This window comes from Thalassophryne amazonica, chromosome 20 (genome assembly GCF_902500255.1).
Source record: "Thalassophryne amazonica chromosome 20, fThaAma1.1, whole genome shotgun sequence".
In the NCBI taxonomy this organism is placed as follows: Eukaryota; Metazoa; Chordata; class Actinopteri; order Batrachoidiformes; family Batrachoididae; genus Thalassophryne; species Thalassophryne amazonica.
Window position 1 is genome coordinate 3,927,396 of NC_047122.1, and position 16,759 is coordinate 3,944,154.

The 16,759-nt window shown below is 42.0% G+C and overlaps 1 protein-coding gene across 1 annotated transcript in view; it reads right to left on the reverse strand.

Moving 5' to 3' along the window:
- Nucleotides 1-6,262: 6,262 nt before the first annotated feature.
- The window catches only part of LOC117502338 (transcriptional repressor p66-beta-like), a 168,964-nt gene continuing 158,467 nt past the window's right edge, over nt 6,263-16,759 (reverse strand). The window contains exons 6-7 of the mRNA XM_034161379.1: nt 6,398-6,526; nt 6,263-6,340 (exon numbers count right to left, since the gene is read on the reverse strand). Of these exons, the coding sequence (XP_034017270.1) occupies nt 6,263-6,340; nt 6,398-6,526 (207 nt within the window). The remainder of the gene's footprint in view (nt 6,341-6,397; nt 6,527-16,759) is intronic.

Consider the following 16,759-nt stretch of genomic DNA (forward strand, 5'->3'; position numbering starts at 1 on the left):
TTTTTTTTTACTTCAAAATGTATAGTAATCAGAAATTACTCTTGAGGAAAAAAAAACAAACAAAAAAACATTTGTAAGGATCCTCATTTCTACTCTGTTGTCTTCCATGTTTTGGCCTGATACCTCATTTCTATTTGACGCGTGAACCTACGTAAGAGCGTGCAGCGGTAAAAGTTGAATTGAACTGAACTTTGACTGCGGTGAGTTTGACACCGCGGTCACAGAGCTTTCTCTTACCATGCACAACTTCTGTGGAACAATCAACAAAACAAGACATTCAAGTCCACATTAAAGACTCATCTGTTCTCTCAAATGTATCATAAGAATCACGGACATCACTCACTTTAATGAGACCTATCACCCATGGAGAAGGTTGCGGTCTCACTGATTCTGGTAGTGTTAACAGGAGACTCAGCTCTCCTGCTGATGAGGATGTCAAACAGGTCTTAAACAGTTGGTGAAATGATAATACTCCATGTTTTTGTACCATAAAATAGACATGTTTTCAGTCTTCTGGCCTCACAAGAGCAGCCATACCACGTTTTTGTTGTTGGGGCTTCAAACTGACATCACTGTGGATTCTCCTGTTTCCTTAATCCACACACAAGGAACAGCTGGGCTTGCATATAAAGACAGGACCACCTACAAAACCAAATGCAGACTCAAAACCAATGCGGTGCTCTTTGTCAGTTACTAGAACATTTAATTTAACTTGAGGTGCAAGCATGGGAGTCAACATACTCAAAAACAAATAAAACAATCCAGCGTGTTGTCCGTGGGGATCCACGGGCTCTAGATTAGGTCATGTTTATAAAATATGTAGCTGACATTTTTCAAGGGTGGTAATAAATTGTGCAAAGTTTCTATAATGAGTTGGAATGTTGTGTGAGGCAGAACTCAACCCTTTTATTTCCTGTTAATTATGTCATTTTTAAATGTTAATTTACTGTCTTAATGTATTTATAAATTGTTCAGGTTCTTGTCATCATACAGTGCGGTAGAAAGTATTTAGTCAGTCCCTGACTGTACAAGTTCTCCTACTTAGAAAGATGAGAGAGGTCTGTAATTTTCATCATAGGTACACTTCAACTATGAGAGGCAAAATGATTGCATTGCAGGATTTTTAAAGAATTTATTTGTAAATTATGGTGGAAAATAAGTATTTGGTCAATAACAAAAGTTCAACTCAATACTTTGTAACATAATCTTTTTTGGCAATGACAGAGGTCAAACGTTTCCTGTAAGTCTTCACCAGGTTTGCACACACTGTAGCTGGTATTTTGGTCCATTCCTCCATGCAGATCTCCTCTAGAGCAGTGATGTTTTGGGGCTGTCGCTGGGCAACACGGACTTTCAACTCCCTCAACAAATTTTCTATGTGGTTGAAGCCTGGAGACTGGATTGGCCACTCCAGTACCTTGAAATGCTTTTTACAGAGCACTCCTTCGTTGCCCGAGTGGTGTGTTTCCGATCATTGTCATGCTGGAAGACCCAGCCACGTTACATCTTCAATGCTCTCACTGACGGAAGGAGGTTTTGGCTTAAAATCTCATGATACATGGCCACGTTCATTCTTCCCTTAACATGGATCAGTCGTCCTGTCCCCTTTCCAGAAAAACAGCTCCAAAGCATGATGTTTCCACCCCCATGCGTCACAGTAGATATGATGTTCTTGGAATGCAACTCAGGATTCTTCTTCCTCCAAACATGACAAGTTGAGTTTTTACCAAAAAGTTCTATTTTGGTTTCATCTGACCATATGATATTCTCCCAATCCTCTTGTGGATCATCCATATGCTCTCTGGCAAACTTCAGACGGGCCTGGACATGTACTGGCTTAAGCAGGGGGAAACGCCTGGCACTGCAGGATTTGAGTCCCTCTCTGCATAGCCTTTGTTACTTTGGTCCCAGCTCTCTGCAGGTCATTCATCAGGTCCCTCTGTGTAGTTCTGGGATTTTTGTTCACTGTTCTCGTGATCATTTTGACCCCACGGGATGACATCTTTCGTGGTGCCCCAAATCGAGGAAGATTATCAATGGTCTTGCATGACTTCCATTTTCTTACAATTGCTCTCACAGTTTATTTATTCACACCAACCTGCTTAACTATTGTAGATTCACTCTTCCCAGCCTGGTGCACATCTACAATGTTCTTCCTGGTGTCCTTCAACAGCTCTTTGGTCTTGGCCATGGTTGAGTTTGGAGTCTGACTGTTTGAGGCTGTGGACAGGTGTCTTTTATACAGATAACGAGTTCCAACAGGTGCCATTAATACAGGTAACAAGTTGAGGAAAGAAGAGCTTCTTAAAGAAGTAGTCACAGGTCTGTGAGAGCCAGAAATCTTGCTTGTTTGTGGGTGAACAAATACTTATTTTCTACCATAATTTACAAATAAATTCTTTAAAAATCCTACAATGTGATTTCCTGGATTTTTTTCTCATTTTGTGTCTCATAGTTGGAGTGCACCAATGTTGAAAGAACTTGCACAATCAGGGACTGAATAAATACTTTTTGGCCCCACTGTATACACCTGATTATTATGAATATGTATATGTCGCAGACATGAACGAGTGAAGCTCTTCAGCATCTCACCATGTAATTTAGGTCCTTCAAACATTTTTTTCAGTAAATGATTCTGAGGAGCAACTGCAGCCCTCTTAAAGTGTAGGTGACACATAATGCCATGTTTTTATGAATATGTAAGACTAAAATTAAACAACAGTTTGAAATTTGTTCTTTCCTGGTGCGCAGTCCTTGAAGAGATAAATATTTGGATTTTGAACTGTGCGGCACTAAAAACCAGGAACTTCCCGGCATGCCGACATTGGACAAGGAGGAGGAGGAATTGGAGTCAGCACAAGAACCATTTTCTTAATAGGCCCATTAATTTATGAATATTTACAGTCTACTGACAACCCTGTTTCCACCGAGTGGTTCGGGTCGGAGGTACACTGTGTTTTTGGTGTCAGGATGGTTCATTTTCGCTGTCAGAATGGCAGGTGGAACACTTATATTGACGAGCGTGTAGGCGTGGCTTCTCCACTTGACACGGATACAAAACTGAGTACTTTCAGATTATTTTATTGTTTTGTGGATCATGGGATCACGTGCAGACAGAGATGTTATGAGCAGATGAGGCGCTGGGAGACTTTTTTTTTGCAATGCAAAGCCACTCATTAACAGGGAGCGACTGGATCAATCAGACACAATAATGGATTACAACTGGCGCTGGAACCTGGCACCATGACAAATGGACTTTTCTCAGCCAAAACAGAAGGAATTAAATTATGTAGAGATGTCATTTTGTAAAGGTGAACAAGTTTAAAGATGATGTCACTGAAACGCACAGGTAAGACATGATTTACTCCTTCTGTGAATGGTTTTAAAATTTACTAATAACGAGTTACGCTACTAACGTACAGTACAATAAGTGTATTCAACAAGAAAACAATATTTATTTTAAAAATAGCTGATATTTTCAGTCCCTCATGTCATTTTTTTAGATTTTAAATTGTGTCTAAAGGGGAAAAAAAAACCAAATAAAAAAATCCACACTTCCTCATCATTTTTTTCTGATGTCAGATAATAAAACTATTTTTCAATCAGTTGATTACGACCAGAGCTGGCAAAAACCCCCAAAACAAAACAAAACAAAAAAACAGTTTATCACATCCACCTGCATGCCGAAATCACCTGCATTATTTATTTATTTTTTTATAGTCACCATTCTGTCTTCAGACTCTGCCAATATCATCACTGTTGTCAGACTGAAGGTTTTCCTACAAAGTTTATTGTCATCTAAATAAGGCTCCAAACCATAAATGCTGTGTACAGCTGCTTCAGAAGCACCTTCAGACATGTTGATGTAAATTCAGATTCTAACTTTTCATCTATTTCACAGTAGAGCCGCCCAATGTGGCCAAATCAGTAGAACTTTCGGGTCTTTTTAAGAAAAACCTCCTCCACACCACTCCATCACGAAGCTGTATTTTATATCTTTAATTAAATTTATAACCAGTTGTAGAGATTGGCTATCAATGTGAGTTTAATGAAGATAATTTTAGACATTAGAAAATGGCTGTTTACTCACCAATACAACTAGGAGTCTGTGGTTCAGACGATGTGTTCAAATTCAAAAGTGGCTCAAACATTTTTCTTCTTCTACTAAGGTGGATTAGAACTAGGATGGACCTAGCAGTCAATATGTGCCACTGATTTCAAAATGGCTCTTTTCAACCAGATGTGTGGTGCTGTGACATGTCAATTATCTGTGTGGCACCTGGGGTGTCCAATCAGGGAAGTCCAGTGCAGCCCAGCTACACCCATGCCAGAAAGTGTTCAACATTTGACATTTCCTGTTTCACTGTGGACTTGAAATCTGACACTTCCTGTTTCACTGTGGACTTGAATCCACTGACTGTGTGTAACGAAGATGTTGCCGTTCAAAGCGTGCACTCAGTGATCCATCGCACGCTGACGGATCAGCTCACCACCATAAAACCCATCAACACATCACATCCAGATGGATGATGATCAGTTTTAAAGATTTTCACTTTGCAAGCATTTAGTCTTGAGGATCAGATGTGGTTTGGCTCAGAATTGTGTCCAGTAGAGGTGGGAGATGGATCACATTAAAAACAAACCTCCCCTCTTTGGTTTTCTCTGTGCATTTAGGCAATAAGCTGAAGTTATTATGAGGGCTTCCAACTAACAACCATCTGATTTTTGGTTTTGAGATCAAACACAGTTTAACATTCCTAAAGATGAGCATTTATGCAGAACATGAGTGTGTAAAAGAGCGATTTTACAGACAATAATGGATGTACACAATTATTGTATTTTATTTTTGGGAAGTCATGTGATTCACACAGGTGTATATAATCAACGTGCAGGTGTCTATAATTAAAGCAGCCACCTCACTGTGGTGTGTGTGTGTGTGTGTGTGTTTTGGTCACAGAGAAACCTTTGGCTCGTCGTTTTTCCAGTTTTGCTCACACACACATGCAGAACTGCTGCATTTAATGACTCTGTAACACAGGTGACCTGCAGCCTGACGCACAAACTGTCTCTTTTGGACCACGTTTAAAAAGTCCCTCATCCTGCTGCTGAGCCCCTCAGTCAGCCCACAGAGACGGAACCAGATATCAACCACTGAGAAAATACATCTGTACGCCTCCAACAACGTGAAAGTCTTCATGGTTGTCGTCTCCAAGATTTAATTTCTCACAATATCGCTTTCAATCTTCGGGATCAAGGGCTGACAAGTTGTCTTTAGTCATCTTCCTGTGTGTTTTCTCACCGTATCTGCTTGAAGTCTGGAGTTTTCTGCCTACCGTCTGTGCGCAGGAAAGTCAGAAGTAAACAACAACAGCGTTCTCCTCTATTGAACTTACTAAATAAAATCATGCATGCGTGACGTCACACTTTTAATACATAGATGATTTACCGCCCCTTGCTGGATTGGAGTGTGAGTCCAGAATGTAAATATCAACATCCATTGTTCAGTGCTGTTAGCTAATATATGTAGTTTCTCTAAAAATATTTATCCTATCAATGTTCAGTTTTGGCGCCGTTTATCCTTTACCCAAAATACATAAACGTACCAAATGTCAAATTTCAGCTCTCCCCAGTTTGTGTGTGATCAAAATTCCATGCACACAGAGATTTTTGTCTTTTCTGCATTCTACTGTAAGCAGGTGTTTTTAATTTGACAAAAAAAGACAGTGATGGAAGACATTAAAAGCAGTACACATTTCACTCATGGCACCAACATGATAGCTAAGTCACTCATGTTAACAGCAACATAACACTTAATTAAACTGACTAAACCAATTGAAACTGTTAAACTAACATGAACCACAATCACATTTACAACCTCAAAACCCTGAACTCCCATGGTGCATTGCGGCACAACATCCATTGTTTACTGGTTAGATAAAATCAATAATTTCTCCTTGACCCAAAATATATAAGAATGCCAAACATAAAACGTCATTTCTTCCCACTTTCTCTGTGACTGAAGCCATCCACACGGGCATATACACGCATGCACACACGCCTTGGCCCCTTGGCTATTATAATACAGATACAACAAAGATATTTAAGCTAATTAAACACAGAATGACACCATCTTCGCCATCTTGTGGAAAAAAGGACTGATTTGTGACTGATTGTGGATTTACCATTAAAAGATAACAAAACATTCTGATGTCTTTCCGTGTCACCTCAGTCAATTCTTTCATAAGTTTGGCAGCAGCAACTCTCATTCTCCTCCTAAATCCACCTCCAGAATTCTGGTCATCTGCACTTTGGGAAGATTGAAGTTTAAAATGTTTTGACTCTGGAAATGTGAATCTCAACTGTCCAGTCACAAGAAAACACACGGCAGATCACACACCTGAGCAGTGCGGAGGTTGTGGGGTTCAGGGTTGTGCAGGCCAGGCCGGGCCAGCAGCTTTCCCAGGCCAGAAGAGCTATGGATCAGAGAAGGCTGTGAAGATGAGGCAAGGTTCTGGACCACCGGTACCTGTGTGTGCATGTGTAAAAAGGCAGATAGCCAACAAACATGGTTGGTCGTGACTCCTGTTAGGTGAAGCTTGAAGAGCTACAGAAGTCATTTCACCCAGTTTATTATCAGCATTACCAAACCACACTGGTCACACTGTGAGGGCCAGCCATCAGGATCTACCTATGCATTTAGACCATTTGACAGGTCACAGGTCAAAACCTGACAACTGACAGTCCTGCTGGTTTGAGACCTGCAGCGACTTTGTTGCATCTCAAATAAAGATGCCACACAGACCAAAACCGATGTGCATTTGTAAGAGTACTTCACAAATGACTCATTGTCTGTAAGTACGCAACAATCTAAGGATCCAAAAATAATCTGCCGAGTTGCTTCAGATCCAGGTCTACACTTCAAGTTGAGGTCTACACTTCAAGTCCAGGTCTTCACTCCAAGTCCAGGTCTACACTCCAAGTCCAGGTCTACACTTCAAGTCCAGGTCTACACTCCAAGTCCAGGTCTACACTTCATCCTTGTTAACTGGCAATATTAAGTCCAAAGAGACATTAGTGTCAGAAAAAAGCCAAACTAAAGCAAAATGTGCTCACAAGAACACACATGTGAGTTCAGGTGTGCCAAAAACAAAGTAATCACTCTTACAGCCAGCTGTCTTTAGGCCACTCAGACAATGAGCACATGAATATTTCCATCAGTCATTCAGAAACAGCATGGTAGTGTACGGTAAACCTGTCTGCAGGAGGTAGTTCTCAAACACTGAGTGATCATGTCAACTCAGGTCAGGAGCTTGTGTTGTTGTACTGCATGGCCACATCCACCACGTTGTGGAACCACCTTGGGCTCTGGATGGCTACCACAGAGGCAGATGGGATGGACCAGCTGGTCTCCAAAATAACCATCTATCTGCTGCAGCCAGGTGAAATGTGGGCGTGCCCTTGCCCAGATGAAACGTGGGCATGTCCTTGGCCAAATGAAACGTGGGCATGTCCTTGGCCATCTGAAACATGGGCATGTCCTTGGCCAGGGACAAATGTGGGCATGTCCTTGGCCAGGGAAAACATGGGCATGGCCTTGGCCAGGGAAAACGTGGACATATCCTTGCCCAGATGAAACATGGGCATGTCCTTGGCCAAGGAAAACGTGGGCATATCCTTGGCCAAGGAAAATGTGGACATGTCCTTGGCCAGATGAAATGTGGGCATGTCCTTAGCCAAATGAAACTTGAACATGTCCTTGGATTTATTCATTTTTGGTCCCATGGTAGCAGGGCTGGTACTTTTTGGCTTATGTGCTGTCCTGATCTACCTGAAAATTGGCAAGACGGCGGCATCAAGAACCACGGCCCCTCGCTTGTCCGTCATAAGTAACGAGGTTGGGGAGGCAGTGCATTCTCAGACTGCAATGACTCTTGAACTCAGACGCAAACTGGATGACATCTTTGAGCAGATGCGCGCCTTGCAGTTGAAGTTGAAGATTTCAGAGGCCAGTGAATATTCTTAATTCATAATTGGGATTTGGTTGTGCAAGTGGAACTGTTAAAAAGTGTTTTTCACTGCTCAAACCATAACATTACTGGCTTATCAAGCCTGAAGGTCAAATCACCCGACTGTTTTCCTCCAGAGGAATTTTTTTCGGCCTGGGGAACATTGGCTGTTTCTTATCTCCACTCACAAAGACAATAAACTCCTTTTCACAGGACTGAAGCTGCTCCATTCCATCCTCCCACCTGCCTCCTATCCCCCAGCAACACACCCATCTCCCGCGCCTGCTAACGTCACTCCTTTACCCTTCGGTGGGGGCGGTGCAGTTTTAGCTGCGGCCCACGTTCTTCCCTGCGCATCTCAGGGTTGCTGCGTGGCCTTCACCCACTTGTCTCAATTCGGATAACGGACTTCTTCAAACTTAGTGCACATAAACAATGTCAAATGTGTATGTGCTGTCTTTGATTCAGATGTGTGCCATTATTACTGTAAACAAATAATAATTGTGGACTAATTGCTGTCTGAGGTAACTGGAGTGTAAACATAATTTCTCCACTGTGAGATCAATAAAGTATATCTCATCTCATATGCAGTTCTTTTTGCTTTGTATGATTAGAATGAATATGGTCTGCTTCAGGTTTCTTCCTACAATTAAAAAATGCAGATTGAGTTTTTCCTGACCTCTGTCACCGATTGGCTTGCTCAGAGGGTGGATAAAGTGTAGGCTGCACTCATGTATAGTCCCTTGAGGTGCCGATGATTTGGTGCTCAGAAATAAATTAAACTGAATTGCAGAGTATTTGCCTCAAGTGGAGAAGTTTAAGTATCTTGGGGTCTTGTTCACAAGCGAGGGAGAGATGGAGCGTGAGATCGACAGACAGATCGGTGCAGTGTCTGCAGTGATGCGGTCGCTGTATCGGACCATCGTGGTGAAGAGAAAGCTGAGCAGGGGGGCAAAGCTCTCGATTTACCGACTGATCTACGTTCTGACCCTCACCTATGGTCAGGAGATTTGGCTCATGACCGAAAGAACGAGATCTCGAGTACAAGCGGCCGAGATGAGTTTCCTCCGCAGGGTGGCTGGGCGCTCCCTTAGAGATAGGGTGAGGAGCTCGGTCACTCGGGAGGAGCTTGGAGTCGAGCCGCTGCTCCTCCATGTCAAAAGGAGCCAGTTGAGGTGGCTTGGGCATCTTTTACGGATGCCCCCTGGACGCCTCGCTGTTCCGGGCACGTCTCATCAGGAGGAGGCCCCGGGGAAGACCCAGGAGATGCTGGAGGGACTATGTCTCTCGGCTAGCTTGGGAAAGCCTCAGGTTACCCCGGAGGAGGTGGGGGAGGTGTGTGTTGATCGGGAGGTCTGGGCAGCTTTGCTTGAGCTGCTGCCCCCACGACCCGACTCCGGATAAAGCAGAAGAAAATGGATGGATGGATGGATGAATGGTAAAGTGTGGTCATGTAAATCATGAGCACATGACTTAACTTTAGCTTTTGCATTTGGATGAATGCACAGTACTGATTGCAGCTGAGTGAGGAAACACAGAGTCTGGTTTTGAGATGGCTCTGGATCCAGACTTTCAGTGACTTCCTGGACTCATCTATCAGAAGTGTTGAACTTGTAGAGACATTCACTGATCTCAAGAGTGACCTTCGTGTCTCTGGGTGCTCTGTCTTTGAGATCCAGAAACAGCTGGGAAGATTTTATGGAGCCATGAGATCAAAGATCAGGTGTTTGGTGATGCTGATATCTGTGTAGAAGAATGAAGGTCCAAGTTTTAAGGGTCCTGGTGCTTCCTGTCTTACTGAGTGGTTGTCAAACTTGGACCCTAACCAGTGACCTAAAGCCTCACTCACACAGACTTTCTTTAAGACTTTCTTCCTTTTTCAGAAAATCATATGACTGTGCTAGGACTGTTGTGCAGATGTTGTGCATATGTCTTAAAACTGTTTTTCCCTCCATAATCATTGCGACAGTGACAGACATGTGCACCACTGTTGTCCATACGGGCACCACTGTCGCACAGTTCTTCACAACCAGCAACTGCATTTTACTGTTGCAGGAGGCACAGAGCGTACTTTGAACATATCCATAATATGTTCTGCAACTGATTTTCAGCACACGATACATCGCTAACACCCATTTTCTGTAACAGTCAATAGACCTACAACATTTTGTCTTGAACCTGTGGAAGCTGTAACCCCCTGTCCCCTGTGTGACTGGACACTTAAGTGTTTTGCCCAAGGACACACAGGTCCAGTGCAGGGCCATGAACAAGATTCCAGTACAGGCCTGCATACTGTCAGACGAGGTTCTCATCCAATGAGCTATCTGCTTTACAATTTCAGGATCTGTGTCATTCAGAAAATGATATCCAGGAAGTCACCCCACCACACCAGCTGAAACACACACATCCATGAAACAAACATTCAGTTTCAAGAGTTCCAAAGATTCATCCATGGTCCCCAACTATCCACATGCAGAGTCCAGCACAGGACGGATGGTGTCCATCCTCCATGGTACTTGACAGTAGGGATACAGCTATCGAATATTTTTGAAATCAATTATTCTATTGACTATTTTAGTAACTGGATAAAAAGTACTTTAGTGTTTTTAAAAAATATCCGTATTGGCAGTGCTCTCCCTAAGCAATGGCACAATGTTGCTGTGCCAGCATGCAGATTTTTAAGTTTAGAGTGTTCACACTCTCTCTGTTTTCCTGGATAATTTTTTATTTTTTCATGTCATTATGAGTTTTGGAGCATTCCTGAACCATAAGCGCAGGTGGTCTGTGAAACCTTCGGTCTGCAGACAGGCTGCATGTGAAGGTGAAAGCATTTCCACAAAAGCTGCACTGATAAATCAACTGTACAGACTGTTGATAAAAACTCTATTTATTTTTTTAATAGTTAAACATGACTCACACTTTATCTGTGGAGGTGGAGAGCAACCAGTGGACCAAACTGTGGGTTTTTTAAATATACAAACACACTGCATTATTTTAAATGTGCAATAAGTCTGTGTCAGATGATCATTGCGGACCCTCTTTCTCTTAAAAGGTTTTTATTTTACTCAGCGTGCAGTTTTGTAAAGTTGTAGCCTCGCCTGCTACATTGATCAGCTCTTACATTAGTTATGCGCATGCTCTACTGCAGTGGTTTTCAAACTGTGCGGCGCGCTCCCCCTGGGGGGAGGGGGGGGGTGCGAGGGATGGGTATCATGTTCTTTTCAACAATCATTAAGAAATGATTTGATCCACAGACATCAATAGCCTTTTTGCTTAATGAGTTCCTTATCAGTCCTTCAGAGCGGCCGTTGTTTTTGAGGGTGTTTTATCGGGAAAATGATAATTTCTTTATGTTGATTACAGACCCTGGAGCTGGTCTGTAATCAACCGTTTTGTAACGGAGCCGCTTTTTGAAACAACAAAGCAGTGCTCCGATCTGCTGCTTTGTTGGTTCTAAGCTTTGTTGCTTTCCAGAAGCAGCAAGTTCCCTTCTTCACCCCTCTCAAAGCCATTAAAAAATGTCAATCATGAGTCACTTTTGTGCGAATTAAAGTCACTAACAGGGACTCTTGTCTTGTTGCAAGAAAGAAACGAGAATCGTCCTCCGTTCTGTTCAAACAGCTCCAAATGGGGCGCTGCTCTCTCCGAGACAGAGTCCAGTCAGAATTAGTAACGTCAAAGCAAATCACAGTTTAAATCAAATGACACCTCTTTCCAAACAGACAAACATTTTTTTTCCTCCCAAAATGAGAAGTCCTGTGTTCTTTATGAATTACACTGACGGTGACTTGCAGCACGGCCTAAAAGTTATCGGAACTAAATTTATTGGAAGCTAATTGGTCCGGTGATGGTTTTCAAAAACTAATCCGCTAAGGAAAACGTGAGTTTCGATAATTAGCGGTTAGCGTAACTCTGCCCACCACTGCATATACTAGCTGAGTTACCCGGGTCTGCCAATCCAGATCCAAAATTCAGTGGAGTCTTCCATGCCCTAATATCTATCTGTTAAATTCTCTTATTTATCAATTTTTTGTTATTACTGAGTCTGTGTGGGTGACCTCTACTGGTGGTTGGCTCTCACTGCGGTATTGTATCACTTCCTGTTCCGGAGCACAGCGGCGTTTTGCTGTATCTGTTAGCTGTTTAATCTGCACAGTTAGATTGATCTAGTTAACTAGATAATGATTTGTTTCACAGTGTAATCTTCACGTGCCTTAACTAAAGCACTCCCTTTGCTGAATCACCTCTAAATTATTTACACATTATTCACTTTGTGTGTTTTTAGGAATCCGCTAGCTTAGCGCAGCTACTAGCTCTTAGCTGGTTTAGCATGGCGGCTTCTCCTGTCTCTCCCGCACTTTTTTGCGCTGGGTGTGAAATGTTTAGTTATTCCTCGGCCTCTTTTAGCAGTAATGGTACTTGTAATAAGTGTAGCTTATTCGTAGCTTTGGAGGCCAGGCTGGGCGAATTGGAGACTCGGCTCCGCACCTTGGAAAATCCTACAGCTAGCCAGGCCCGTGTAGTCGGTGCAGACCAAGGTAGCTTAGCCGCCGTTAGCTGTCCCCCAGCAGATCCCGAGCAGCCGGGAAAGCAGGCCGACTGGGTGACTGTGAGGAAGAAGCGTAGTTCTAAACAGAAGCCCCCTGTACACCACCAACCTGTTCACACTTCTAACCATTTTTCCCTACTCGGCAACACACCCGCCGAGGAACAAACTCTGGTTATTGGCGACTCTGTTTTGAGAAATGTGAAGTTAGCGACACCAGCAACCATAGTCAAATGTCTTCCGGGGGCCAGAGCAGGCGACATTGAAGGAAATTTGAAACTGCTGGCTAAGGCTAAGCATAAATTTGGTAAGATTGTAAATCACGTCGGCAGTAATGACACCCGGTTACGCCAATCGGAGGTCACTAAAATTAACATTGAATCTGTGTGTAACTTTGCAAAAACAATGTCGGACTCTGTAGTTTTCTCTGGGTCCCTCCCCAATCGGACCAGGAGTGACATGTTTAGCCGCATGTTCTCCTTGAATTGCTGGCTGTCTGAGTGGTGTCCAAAAAATGAGGTGGGCTTCATAGATAATTGGCAAAGCTTCTAGGGAAAACCTGGTGTTGTTAGGAGAGACGGCATCCATCCAACTTTGGATGGAGAAGCTCTCATTTCTAGAAATCCGGCCAATTTTCTTGACAAACCGTGACTATCCAGGGTTGGGACCAGGAAGCAGAGTTGTAGTCTTACACACCTCTCTGCAGCTTCTCTCCCCCTGCCATCCCCTCATTACCCATCCCCGTAGAGATGGTGCCTGCTCCCAGACCACCAATAACCAGCAAAAATCTATTTAAGCATAAAAATTCAAAAAGAAAAAATAATATAGCACCTTCAACTGCACCACAGACTAAAACAGTTAAATGTGGTTTATTAAATATTAGATCTCTCTCTTCTAAGTCCCTGTTAGTAAACAATATAATAATTGATCAACATATTGATTTATTCTGCCTTACAGAAACCTGGTTACAGCAGGATGAATATGTTAGTTTAAATAAGTCAACACCCCCGAGTCACACTAACTGTCAGAATGCTCGTAGCACGGGCCGAGGGGAAGGATTAGCAGCAATGTTCCACTCCAGCTTATTAATTAATCAAACACCCAGACAGAACTTTAATTCATTTGAAAGCTTGACTCTTAGTCTTGTCCATCCAAATTGGAAGTCCCAAAAACCAGTTTTATTTGTTGTTATCTATCGTCCACCTGGTCGTTACTGCAAGTTTCTCTGTGAATTTTCAGACCTTTTGTCTGACTTAGTGCTTAGCTCAGATAATTATAGTGGGCGATTTTAACATCCACACAGATGCTGAGAATGACAGTCTCAACACTGCATTTAATCTATTGTTAGACTCGATTGGCTTCGCTAAAAATGTAAATGAGTCCACCCACCACTTTAATCATACTTTAGATCTTGTTCTGACTTATGGTATGGAAATTGAAGACTTAACAGTATTCCCTTCTGTCTGATCATTTCTTAATAACATTTACATTTACTCTGATGGACTACCCAGCAGTGGGGAATACGTTTCATTACAGTAGGTCTTTCAGAAAGCGCTGTAACTAGGTTTAAGGATATGATTCCTTCTTTGTTATGTTCTCCAATGCCATATACCAACACAGGGCAGAGTAGCTACCTAAACTCTGTGAGTGAGATAGATTATCTCGTCAATAGTTTTACATCCTCATTGAGGACAACTTTGGATGCTGTAGCACCTCTGAAAAAGACAGCCTTAAATCAGAAGTGCCTGACTCCGTGGTATAACTCACAAACTCGCAGCTTAAAGCAGATAACCCGTAAATTGGAGAGGAAATGGCGTCTCACTAATTTAGAAGATCTTCACTTAGCCTGGAAAAAGAGTCTGTTGCGCTATAAAAAAAGCCCTCCGTAAAGCTAGGACATCTTACTACTCATCACTAATTGAAGAAAATAAGAACAACCCCAGGTTTCTTTTCAGCACTTTAGTCAGGCTGACAAAGAGTCAGAGCTCTATTGAGCCGAGTATTCCTTTAACTTTAACTAGTAATGACTTCATGACTTTCTTTGCTAATAAAATTTTAACTATTAGAGAAAAAATTACTCATAACCATCCCAAAGACATATCGTTATCTTTGGCTGCTTTCAGTGATGCCGGTATTTGGTTAGACTATTTCTCTCCAATTGTTCTGTCTGAGTTATTTTCATTAGTTACTTCCTCCAAACCAGCAACATGTCTATTAGACCCCATTCCTACCAGGCTGCTCAAGGAAACCCCACCATTAATTAATGCTCCGATCTTAAATATGATCAATCTATCTTTATTAGTTGGCTATGTACCACAGGCTTTTAAGGTGGCAGTAATTAAACCATTACTTAAAAAGCCATCACTTGACCCAACTATCTTAGCTAATTATAAGCCAATCTCCAACCTTCCTTTTCTCTCAAAAATTCTTGAAAGGGTAGTTGTAAAACAGCTAACTGATCATCTGCAGAGGAATGGTCTATTTGAAGAGTTTCAGTCAGGTTTTAGAATCCATCATAGTACAGAAACAGCATTAGTGAAGGTTACAAATGATCTTCTTATGGCCTCAGACAGTGGACTCATCTCTGTGCTTGTTCTGTTAGACCTCAGTGCTGCTTTTGATACTGTTGACCATAACATTTTATTACAGAGATTAGAGCATGCCATAGGTATTAAAGGCATTGCACTGCGGTGGTTTGAATCAGATTTATCTAACAGATTACAATTTGTTCATGTAAATGGGGAGTCTTCTTCACAGACTAAGGTTAATTATGGAGTTCCACAAGGTTCTGTGCTAGGACCAATTTTATTCACTTTATACATGCTTCCCTTAGGCAGTATTATTAGAAAGCATTGCTTAAATTTTCATTGTTACGCAGATGATACCCAGCTTTATTTATCCATGAAGCCAGAGGACACACACCAATTAGCTAAACTGCAGGAATGTCTTACAGACATAAAGACATGGATGACCTCTAATTTCCTGCTTTTAAACTCAGATAAAACTGAAGTTATTGTACTTGGCCCCACAAATCTTAGAAACATGGTGTCTAACCAGATCCTTACTCTGGATGGCATTACCCTGACCTCTAGTAATACTGTGAGAAATCTTGGAGTCATTTTTGATCAGGATATGTCATTCAATGCGCATATTAAACAAATATGTAGGACTGCTTTTTTACATTTGCTCAATATCTCTAAAATTAGAAAGGTCTTCTCTTAGAGTGATGCTGAAAAACTAATTAATGCATGGACTATTGTAATTCATTATTATCAGGTTGTCCTAAAGGTTCCCTGAAAAGTCTTCAGTTAATTCAAAATGCTGCAGCTAGAGTACTGACGGGGATTAGAAGGAGAGAGTATATTTCACCCATATTGGCCTCTCTTCATTGGCTTCCTGTTAATCCGGATTACCTTCAAAATTTATTGGAGTCTTCCATGGCCTTATATGTATTCGTGGATAATCTTCAAAGCCTATATAAGGCTGACCGTTGTGTTCACGCACATGCGCTTTCAACCTAAGGGCCCCAAAGACGTCCCCCTTGGTGTGTGTGTGTGTGTGTGTATGTGTATGTGTGTGTATATGTACAGGCCACCGTGGCTAAGTGCATTACTTATTGCTTTCTTTGAAACTGTTGTCCCTGCTAATTCCAGGTCTTTCTGAAGCTCTCCACAAGTGGCCCTTGCTCTTGGACAACTCTTCTGATAATTCTTTTCACTCCTCACCTGGTCGTGGCCAGTTTATGGTGAAATGACCCTTACCAAAGTAGTAGTACATGCAAGTATGTTTCAAGTATACTTCCAGTTTACTTTTTATATACTTATCAGTACTATTTTTTGGTAAGGGGACGTTCTTTTCACTTTCAGATTATGGCCCCACAGTGCTCACTGGAACATTGAGAAGTTTAGAAATCCTTCTGTAACCAACACCATCAGTATGTTTTGCAACAACAAGGTTGTGAAGATCTTGAGAGAGTTCTTTACTTTTAACCATCATGAGATGTATATTGTGTGACACCTTGGTAATGAGATACCTTTTTATAGGCCATCAGTTGGGACTGAACCAGCTGATATTAATTTGCACTGACAAGGGGCAGGACTGCATTCTAATTACTGACAGATTTCAGGTGGTGGCTTGGCTTTCCGTTTCTTAAAAAATAAAATTGATTGATTAATGTGTTCAGTACTTTTTTCCTGTGTACTTTCAC